At 55.7% G+C, this 10,442-nt stretch overlaps 2 protein-coding genes across 2 annotated transcripts in view; one reads left to right on the top strand and one right to left on the bottom strand.

The window, feature by feature from the left end:
* ICMT (isoprenylcysteine carboxyl methyltransferase) overlaps positions 1–5,555 on the top strand; it is a 6,849-nt gene extending 1,294 nt beyond the window's left edge. The window contains exons 2-5 of the mRNA XM_014546196.1: positions 417–637; positions 1,838–2,007; positions 3,224–3,441; positions 3,942–5,555. Coding sequence (XP_014401682.1) covers positions 417–637; positions 1,838–2,007; positions 3,224–3,441; positions 3,942–4,124 — 792 coding nt within the window. The 3' untranslated portion in view covers positions 4,125–5,555. The remainder of the gene's footprint in view (positions 1–416; positions 638–1,837; positions 2,008–3,223; positions 3,442–3,941) is intronic.
* Positions 5,556–8,202: 2,647 nt separating this feature from the next.
* Positions 8,203–10,442, bottom strand: part of RNF207 (ring finger protein 207) — a 14,514-nt gene continuing 12,274 nt past the window's right edge. The window contains exons 12-13 of the mRNA XM_014546194.1: positions 9,574–9,654; positions 8,203–8,689 (exon numbers count right to left, since the gene is read on the bottom strand). Of these exons, the coding sequence (XP_014401680.1) occupies positions 8,521–8,689; positions 9,574–9,654 (250 nt within the window). The 3' untranslated portion in view covers positions 8,203–8,520. The remainder of the gene's footprint in view (positions 8,690–9,573; positions 9,655–10,442) is intronic.

Genomic DNA, 10,442 nt, shown 5'->3' with positions numbered 1-10,442 from the left:
CAGAATTGCAGTTGGTGCGGTTCAGCAGCTGCGGCAGACGCGCGTGGGGTGAGCAGGGAGCGAGCTCACGAGTCCTTTTACGTAATTGAAGGTGTGGAGACCGACCTGCTGGCAAGTATGAGGTCAGGGGCCCCGCGGTTCCGTGGAGGGGGCCGGGCGCAGTCCCGGCTGCTCGGACCAGACTCGCCGCGGGGACCTGGGAGAATTCCCCCAATAGGTTAGGGTCACAGTTTACCCACAGCCCCGAGTAATAATAGCAGCAATAAGTAATAAAGGCAGCAAACACTTATGTGGCATTTACTCTTCAGTGCTTTTCATGGTAAGCCTCAAGGCAATTCTAAAAGGTAGGTGTTATTATCATACCTATTGCCTAGAGGGGGAGACTGAGGCCCAGGGAGGTTAAGTAACTTGCCCAGGGCCACACAGGCAGCCAGCGCTGGGCTCGGGATGTTAACCAGACCGGGTGCAAGCCGGTGGCCTGCGGGTCCCAGGGAGCAGGGTGTGTGCCCCGGAACAGCCGGGTGAGGGCTCCTCCCGGTCTCTTTCAGATCGCTGTCCGAGCCTGCTTCCTGGGCTTCGTGTTCGGCTGCGGGGTGCTGCTGAGTTTCAGCCAGTCTTCTTGGGATCACTTTGGCTGGTAAGAAGGCCTTTGGGAGCAGTGGGTTTGAGGCTAGGGCGGCAGAGCAGAGGACAGTCGTGGCATTCCATCTCTGGCTGGCTGAAAGCTGGGTAGGGCCACGTGCCTCCGGCTGCGAGTTTGACATGCTTGGTGGGGTTCTGTGGAAACCAGGTATCTACCTTCCACCTGGATTCCTACATCTCGGACCTTGAGAGCTTGTGCCCTTTGGTCGCTTCTGTTGCAGGCAGAAGCAGGTCTCCCTGGCACCCTCCCCACAGGTGCCCCCACCTGCAGCGGCAGCTGCTGGGACATCCTGGGGGAGGGAGGGGGCGCTCTGGCTGGCCTTCACAGGCCTGTAGCATCTCTCATTTCTATTAGGTCACAGCTAGTGCATCCCCCACCGCCAGTCTGGGACTTGTCCCTATGCTATGATTGCAGTCCCTTGAGCCTTCTAGTCCCTGACCTAGATATGAGCCAGGGCTGCAAGGTAAAAGGCGTGATCTCCTGTTATCAACACGGATCCATCTAATTCTTCGTTGCTGGAATTGTTTCAGTTCCGTTCTTTTTTTTTAAAAATTTTGTGTTTGACATGCATTACTACTTTATTTTGCTAGTTCCCACTTTATGCTTTACTGTGTGTGGTGCCATTTCAAAAAGGCTGAAGGACCCATATGCCTTCCTGTTCACTTGTTTGTTTGTTTGTTGGTTGGTTTGGCCTATGACATTTAGGACCCATATGCCTTCCTGTTCACTTGTTTGTTTGTTGGTTGGTTTGGCCTATGACATTCAAAAGCGGAGTCCCTTTAAAATCGCCCTTTCTGCCCCGACCGGTGTGGCTCAGTTGGTTGGGCGTCCTGGTCACTGAAGGGTTGCTGGGTGCAATACCGGTAGGGGAACATGCCCGTAGGGGGTGTGCAGGAGGCAGCTGATCCACATGGATGTTTCTCTCTCTTCCCCTCTCCTCTCTAAAAAAAAAATAAATAAATAAATGCAAGCAATAAAGAATCGTAAAAAACCATAAAACCGACCACTGCCTGCCAACCTGAGGGATTAGTATGGGTGCCTGAGGTCCACCCTCAGGCGGGACAGCGGGACTCCTCAGGACGCGGGCATAGTTTCACAGCCCGGATCTGCGCTTGGACCCATGGCGATTACTTCGCCCCAGCTGACCTCTCCCAAAAGTTCAAGTTTAACCTCTCTCTCCTTTGCTGTCAATAGGTACATGTGCTCCCTGTCCTTGTTCCACTACTCTGAATACTTGGTCACGGCGGTCAACAACCCCAAAAGCCTGTCCCTGGACTCCTTCCTCCTGAACCACAGCCTGGAGTACACCGTGGCCGCCCTTTCTTCCTGGATAGAGTTCACCCTTGAGAACCTGCTCTGGCCAGGTCAGTGTGCCCTGCTCGCCCCCAGGCGGGGGTGTCTTCCACGCGGGCGTCATGGCAGTGACAGACGGGGGGTGGGGGGGCTCTCGGGCCTAATCTCCCGGAGCAATTTCCGCAGACCTCTGTCCTCACTAAGCTCTTTATAGAGGACGGACTGTGCACCTGCTTCTGGATGTTCGAGGGCAGGGTGACCTCTTGCTTTAAGCCTTGCAGCGCGTAGTGCGCCCTCTGAGACGAGTCTCTCCCTCTGATCGCTGTAATCCTAATTTCCCCGTCGGAGGAGACTCGGATCCATGGCTTTTCTGTGGCTTGAGAAATTCCACACGGAGATTTTATTAGCAAAAGCCACTGCACCAGGAGCCTGCTCCCCAGGTGAACTTCCCACAGCAAAGTAACCACATGTATGTAGTCCCAGGAGTCAGTGAATGGCCAGAGCGGGAGCGCCGGGTCCTGCTGTGTTTCACTTGGCTGTCCTTGTCCCCAAGGGAAGGACAGGAGCGTGTGGCAGGGGACGTGGATGGAGAGCCCCTCAGGTCTTTGCCATGATGCTCTAACTGGGCTGTTGGCACTTCAAATATATATATATATATTTTTAAATATATTTTATTGATTTTTCACAGAGAGGAAGGGAGAGAGACAGAGTTAGAAACATCGATGAGAGAGAAACATCGATCAGCCGCCTCCTGCACATCCCCCACCGGGGATGTGCCCGCAACTCAGGTACATGCCCTTGACCGGAATCGAACCCGGGCCCTCTCAGTCCGCAGGCCGACGCTCTATCCACTGAGCCAAACCGGTTTTGGCCAAATATATTTTTTATTGATTTTTAGAGAGAGGGAGGGAGGGAGAGGGATCGAGAGAGAGAAACATCGATGAGAGAGGAACAGCATTGATCGGCTGCCTCCCGCACGCCTCTTACTGGGGATCAAGCCGCACCTCGGGCATGTGCCCCGACTGAGAATCGAACCAGCTACCTCAGTTCCTGGGTCAACACTCAACCACTGAGCCACACCAGCTGGGCTGGTTGTTGGCACTTTAAACGGATGAACAGCACAACTTAGGGGGATGTGTTTTGCTTATACTTACATTTTAACCTGATGACAAATGCTGGTGCCCAGCCAGCGAGGTGCGGTCCCCGGTTCCTGTCTTGGAAAAATAGATTCGTTTTAAGCATCCAAAGGGAGAACTCAGCAGTTCGCTTGTCACGTGTCCCCTGCAGAACTGAAGCAGGTCACCTGGCTCAGCACCACGGGCCTGTTGATGGTGGTCTTCGGAGAGTGTCTGAGGAAAGCGGCGATGTTTACGGCTGGTTCCAACTTCAACCACGTGGTGCAGAACGAAAAGTCAGAAACCCACACTCTGGTGACGAGCGGGGTGTATGCCTGGTTCCGGCACCCTTCTTACGTGGGGTGGTTTTACTGGAGTATCGGAACCCAGGTAAAGTATCAGAGGTAACCCTCCTTTAAGTTTTCTTCAAATATTTTTTTATTTGACATATAATTCCCGTACCTATAAAATCCACCAGTTCAAAGTGTACTATTCAGTGGGTTTCAGTGTATTTGCAAGGTTGTTGGTCCTCTTTATTTATTTAAAAATATATATATTTCTACTGATTTTTAGAGAGGAAGGGAGAGGGAGAGAGAGAGAGATAGAAACATCAATGAGAGAGAATCATGGATCGGCTGCCTCCTGCACGCCCCCTACTGGGGATGAGCCTGCAACCCTGACGTGTGCCCTTGACCAGGAATCCAATCGTGACCTCCTGGTTCATAGGTCGATGTTCAACGACAGCCATGCCGGCTGGACACCTCATCTAATTTATTTGGAGGGTCTCTCGGGCCCTTGGCGGGGAGTCCTGTGGATCTGACAGAGGCAGGTGCCGCTCGTGTCCACCGTGTCCGTCCCTCTGACCCTGATCAGCCTCGTGTCCCCACCAGGTGATGCTCTGCAACCCCATCTGCGGCGTGGGCTACGCGCTGACGGTGTGGCGCTTCTTCCGCGACCGGACGGAAGAGGAGGAGATCTCGCTGATCCACTTCTTCGGGGAGGAGTACCTGGAGTACAAGAAGCGGGTGCCCACGGGCCTGCCCTTCATAAAAGGGGTCAAGGTGGAGCTATGACCCCCGGGGCGCGGCGCCTCCCACTCCGCGCAGCCCGGGACAAGACGGCCTCGGTGGGCCACTCTGCAGGATGGATTCTCTTAATCACTTTATACTCACCATTTCCTCTTTGGGAACATCCCTCAAGACCAAAGGTCAGAGGCCTTAGGACCAAAGGCCCCCTCCCCCAACTTCCCGGAGCGTCTGTTCTTGGGCTGAATCGAGAGCTGGGATGGGGATGAAAGATGAACAAGGAGCGGATAACAGCATTACCGGCAGCGCTGGGCGGGCCTGGCCGCAGGAGGCCTCGCTGCATTTGGGCTGTAACCAAGCCCCGCCCCCGGGCCAGATGGACTCATTACTCGGAATCAGGTTTCTTCTGCAGGAAGGGGCGTGGGCACCAGGGCTTTCTAGCGTTAGAGATACATTTTAACCGAAACCACCCCTAACCACCTCATTCCCATCCTCCGTGGGCGCATGAGCATCTATCCAGTTTTAAGCCACTTCCTGATAAGGCTCTCCATGTATTTATCCTATTGACACACCTGTTTTTATGAATGGCAGTGTGAGTGCAGAGGGGCTCGGTGTTTACAGCCCCAACTCCTATTTGGCACAAAGGAAGCATCCACACCTGGCCAATTGGCTTTGTGTTACCAGGGAGCCCCCCCCCGCATGGCCTCCTGGCCTGCCCCTGCCCTCCCCCAATGGGGCTGTCATCAGTGGCAGGCATGTCCGAGATGTGTCCTTAGTCCTTTGTCCAAGAAAGGGTTCCTGGACGCCTGCTCTGTGCGAGGCCTTGTCAGACACTGGGAAGTACTGCCCTCCATCGATTTGGGTTCTATTTTTTAACCATAGCGTGTAGTTTTGTGTTTTGATTCAAATCTATTAACTTGATTTCTATGTTCTGTTCTCAAAATTTCATCGTCCCTGATGCCACTTCAAACTGTCTTCCAAAGGGGTGTGAGCGCTCGCACAGCTGCACAATGCAAGGCGACTCGTGAAAGTCTTACCTAGAGCAAGCAGTCCCGACTGAGAGTTAGTCCTGTTTCTGTCTTTCCAGTTCAGGGAGAGTGGTTGGCTGTAGGAGTCAAACATGAGCTGTAAAGACCCTCGTTTAGTTCCGGACGAGACAGGAGCGTGGTCTGTGAGATCCTTCCGCGCAGGGCGGCGGCGGCGCTGGGACCGCGGCGGAGCGCAGACCTGCGGCCTCCGAGGAGCCACTACCTTTCCGTGCCTAGACTCCCCATCTGTAGAATGGGGTCAATACCGCCTACCTCACAGGGGTGTGAAGACTCAGAAGAACGTCAAACGTTTTTAATGCTTAGAGGACATTGTGGAATCTGTACTGTGTGAGAGTTGTGCAAAAATGGACATTCGGTTAACTGTACCAGATGCCGGAAATGTGTGCAAAAGAGCATTTTACCAACTCAAATAGTATTAATTTCTAGATTTCACGGCCTAATTGATCATTTCGTCATCATATACCAAAGAGGCGTGCGGGGTCGCTGACTGCTGGGGTGAGACCCAGGACCCGCCCTGGGCCCCGGGAGGGCTGTGCAGTCAGACTGGCCAAGGCCACTGCTGGCTTGAGCCAACCTTGCTCCCCAGACCGCGCTCCGTGAGATCAGCTCCACTTAGTAGGACTGCAGGATGGAGGGTGGGGGTGGGGGCAGCCACCCCCAGCTCTTTGAGGGAAACTTCTTGCTGCGTGGAGCCAGTGTGGACCCAGATCTAAGGTCCCTTCCGGGCCATGGATTTGTCTCCTTAGCAGCTGGGGAGCAGCTCTGAGGGCCCCGGGCTTTGTGAGGTGTCAGGTGTGATGATCTGTTCTTCCTCCCCCTGCCCGGAGTTCAGAGCCCGCCTTCCTGCCGGTCGGGGAGGGGCAGGGAGAACATCGCGCCCTCCTTTGCAGTCAGTCCCAGGGCAGAGGCCGCGATGACTTCGGGATAGAAGATGAACCGGTGAGGGACAGGGTTTGGCAAGGGGCTGGCTTTCATCTGGTCCTGGCTCTTCAGGTTATTTTTAACCGGACAAATTTAGCAGCGATGGCCTGCCGGGCAGGGAATCGGGTTAATGAGGTGCGGGCTCTCTGGGTACTCCCCCAGCTTCCTGGGCCAAGGCCATCTCCAGTGCCCTCGAACGAAACCGCCAGGAGATTTCTCGTGCCATTGCGGCTTCTTAAGGGGAACACGGGCACTGAGCAGAGCCACGCTGCCTGGAAGCCGTGGACGGAGCCCTTACACAGGATCTGCAGGGCTGTGCGTGGCAGCTTACAGCCAAGGGAGGGAGCCAGCTGGGCAGGAAGCAAAAGGCCGAGACCCTACCGCCCCTCCTGGTGTGAGCTGGTAAGAGTCAATGTAACATTCAGCACTCGGTGATGACCGATAGGGGAAGTATTCCTAAGCTAATACATTGCATCAATAGATGCGGCTCAGTGAGGTCTCAGCCACAGCTCATCTTGGTAACAGTCCCTCCATAACGGGTGCAGTGACCTAACCACTGTCCCTTCTCTGCACTTTCCTACTGCCTTAGCTGCCATCTCCCACCGTTTTTGCTTCTGTAGAGACTTGCGAGGGTGGGCACCCTCAGCATTGCCGCGCGGTGGGACCTGCTCCCTGGGCCCCGCTCTGAGAGCTTGCCGGCCTGGGGCACTGGCCATCCCCGGCCCGGCCACCGGCAGCCGCTCTGGGGAACCGGCAAAGTGAGGAGGATAACTTCATGGAGTAATTATTCTACTTTCTACATGCAGAAATGTTTGTTTAAGTATTTTAAATTGGGTTTTCGTTCACAGATACTGATATTCTTTCCAAATCTGAAATAAAACTGTACTCGGTTTCACTACGAAGAGCGGTGTGATGGTGAGGGATGCGGCAGCTCCCAGGTCACCGATCCGGCTGAGGAACGAGAGGACCTGCAGCATCAGGCAGGTGTATTCTTGACTCAGTTCTGAACTCCCGCCTCCAAGCCGTTTGTGATGCCAGGCGCTCCCTCCCTGCAGGCTCCCGAGGTCTTGCCGCTCTGGCACGGACGTCAGGCCCTGAAACGGCGGGTCCAGGGGGGTTGGCAGTTCCTGTGTGACACCAACATATTGATGTGCAAGCCCAGCTGGTGCAGAAAAGCCGTTGGCTGTTTGAACCCCTGACGCAAGATGGACGTTTGCTTAAAATGTGACTCTCCGGGCATCATTTTGCCTCAAAACTTTAAATTTTAGGTCATGTAGGTTAATGTTCCTTTTTTATGTATGTTAGTCCTCACACAAGGGTATTTTTCCCATTGATTTTTTTTTTTTAGAGAATGGAAGGGAGGGTGAGAAAGAGAAACATCGATATAAAAGAGACACATTGATTGATTGCTTCCCACACACACCCCGACCCCGGCTGGGGATCGAACCTGCCATTCAGGTATGTGCCCTTGACCGGGAATTGAACCCTGGACCCTTCGGTGCACAAGCCGATGCTCTAACCACTGAGCACACCAGCCAGGGCAATTTTCCGATTTAAAGACCATTAAGTTCCTCTTGCAGAAAGGGTGCTGTGTAGGAATGGGAAGCTACCAGAGACAAGTTGCTGCCGAATCTGCTTTAATAATCAACAGAAGGCAAGCACAGGTGCAGGCAGCAGCCTGGGAGGGAGCCGAGGAGCTATGGTGGGGCCATCCTGCCTAGCACCTGCTCTGGAGCTCAGCCCTCGCCTGGGAGGGAGGAAGCTGGGCACAGGGTTTCCCTCTGCTGAGCAGCGCTCAGATTGCCGGGTGGAACCTCCCAGTGGCACCCAGTCAACAGTGGAGCTGTGACTCCGGAGAAACTGGCTTCCTGTGAGCATGGAGTCTCCTTATCTAAGTTCAGAGTGGCACACCCCTCCCGGCACGCAGGTAATCCTGGCACAGGGTAGCACAGGCCCTGGGGAGGGGCTGGGCCAGGGACAGGCTTGAGGCTGGGTGTTCCTTTATTTATTTAAAATATTTATTATTGACTCAGAGAGGAAGGGAGAGAGAGAAACAGCAATGATGAGAGAGAATCACTGATCGGCTGCCTCCTGCACTCCCCCCACTGGGGATGGAGCCCACAACCTGGGCATGTGCCCTTGACCGGAATCAAACTGTGACCTGGTTCATAGGTTGGCGCTCAACCACTGAGCCACACCTGCTGGGCTGGATGGTCCCTCACTGAACAACCATGTGGCCTAGGACTCGTCCCCTGTCGCCGTGATGAGAACCCAGACTTTGTGCCACGTGAACGCAGGGAAAGCAAAGCTAAGCCCCAGCCAGAGCCTGAAATGAGGACCCGTGAGCGTGTCTGGGTTTTACTGCTGATAAGCAATCCCCCTTCCCCCTGTGAAACGTCATGGTGGGAGCGCGCTTTTCTTACAGGCCCGGGCTTGCTCGTGACAGGCCCACGCTCCTGGGCCAGCCCCATCTGCTAGGTGGGGCGCTCCCTCCGTGGGGGGACGTCACCCCCGTTTCTCGCTTTGGGTCCATGAGGATCTTTGCTCTGCAGGGGAGGCTCTTCCGTGAGGCTGTGCGGGGTCCGGCTGTTTCCTCTCGGCTCCGAGGTCTCCCTCTTGTCCGCCCCACACACTGGGTCACTCCTACAGGATCATGAACGTGTGTTCTAGCCTGTGGTGCCACCCGCCGCCCCGCTTCACCGGGCCCAGCACTGGCGTCCACCCGGCCCAGGCTTTTGGAACAGGAGGCCTTTCTGGAAGGCACGGTGACCGCGTCATCAGAGCCAGAGCGGTGGCCTCCTTCAGGGCTATTTCATTTCTGATGAGAGGCAGTAGCCCAGACATCAGCTTGGCTCTCTCAGCAGGAGGGCGGTTCACTCGCCTGAAGCATCGGAGCTAACCGTGGAGCCTGGTGTGTGTGTGTGTGTGTGTGTGTGTGTGTGTGTGTGTGTGCATGTGTGTGTGTGTGCATGTGCATGTGCGTGCCTTGTCTCCAGCCATAGCAGCAGACCTGCCAGGGCTTTGGGCTCTCACAGCTCTGACCCTGCACCTCCGCTCTCCGCCCCGTCCCCCTGACTAGCTCATCTCACCCAGAGGGAAGTGCGGAGAGCCCGCTGTGACAGTGGCTGTCTTACTGCGCTCTCGTCTCCCTCCGGCCGTGTTTTACAAACACCATGGCTCCAATGACAGCAGTGCTCCCACAGATGGTCCTCACTCACTGCTCACGTGGGCGTGAGCCGCGTTGCGTGAGTGCCCAGGAGCCAGTCCAAAGTGCTGGTGGCTCTCGGTGGTGTCAGAGCCTGGCAGCCACCATGGTTAGAAAACGTGGGTCACGTCTCTCAAGGTCACATCTGTCATCCCCGAGTCCCTGTCAGATTACAAACCTCTCTGACCCATATTTTACAAATTGAGGCCCCACTAAGGCCTTAGAGGGGACCGGAGGGGAAAGGAATCCGGGGTCTGTCTCCCCGGTCACACTGTCTCTGGAATGAGCTGTTCGCCGCCCAGGGCGGGAAGACGAGCTGTACCTGGCCTGGGCCTCGTCGTTCGTGCTGTCGTCACCCAGGTCTTGGAGCTGCTCTGACTCCTCGTCCACGGGCACCTGGAACCTGCAGAGGAAGAGCCCGCCCACTGCGTGTCCGGAAGCTCACGCTGCACAAAAACCAAACTCAAGCAAACACTCAAGGGCCTGCCTAGGGCTTGGTCCTCAGCAGTTCCCGAGGGCGGGCTGCTCTCAGGGAAGCTGCCTTCTGGTCAGGGAGACAGGCCCAGGTTGGTCAGGGCGCAGCTGAGCCAGCGGTGGGAGGGACAGTGAGCGGGGACTGGCTTTCAGTCGGGTGGTCTGGGAAGGCCTCTGCTGACATTCAAACTGAGACCCGAGGATGAGGACGAGGCTCCCGCCATCTGAAGCAAGGACATTCCAGGCAGAGGGGGGAGCGGAGCTGGTCTAGGTGCTTCTGGAAACCTCATGGCGTGGCCCTCATGAAAGGGGCTCTTCCCAGTATGTGGCTGCCTTCTGGTCAGGGAGACAGGCCCAGGTTGGTCAGGGCACAGCCGAGCCAGCGGTGGGAGGGACAGTGAGTGGAGACCGGCTTTCAGTCGGGTGGTCTGGGAAGGCCTCCGCTGACATTCAAACTGAGACCCGAGGACGAGGCTCCCGCCATCTGAAGCAACGACATTCCAGGCAGAGGGGGGAGCGGAGCTGGTCTAGCTGCTTCGGGAAACTGAAAGGCCACTGCAGCTGGCGTGTGGTGGGGGCTGATGCGGTCAGAGGCCCCACTTAAACCTCATGGTGTGGCCCTCATGAAAGGGGCTCTTCCCAGTACAGTGGGGCCTTGACTTACGAGTTTAATTCGTTCCGTGACAGAGCTCGTAACTCAAATTACTTATGTCAAAT

The sequence above is a fragment of the Myotis brandtii genome, unplaced genomic scaffold (genome assembly GCF_000412655.1).
Source record: "Myotis brandtii unplaced genomic scaffold, ASM41265v1 scaffold434, whole genome shotgun sequence".
Taxonomy (NCBI): Eukaryota; Metazoa; Chordata; class Mammalia; order Chiroptera; family Vespertilionidae; genus Myotis; species Myotis brandtii.
Note: the sequence above shows the minus strand (reverse complement) of the source record. Positions and strands in the feature narration are given on the sequence as shown.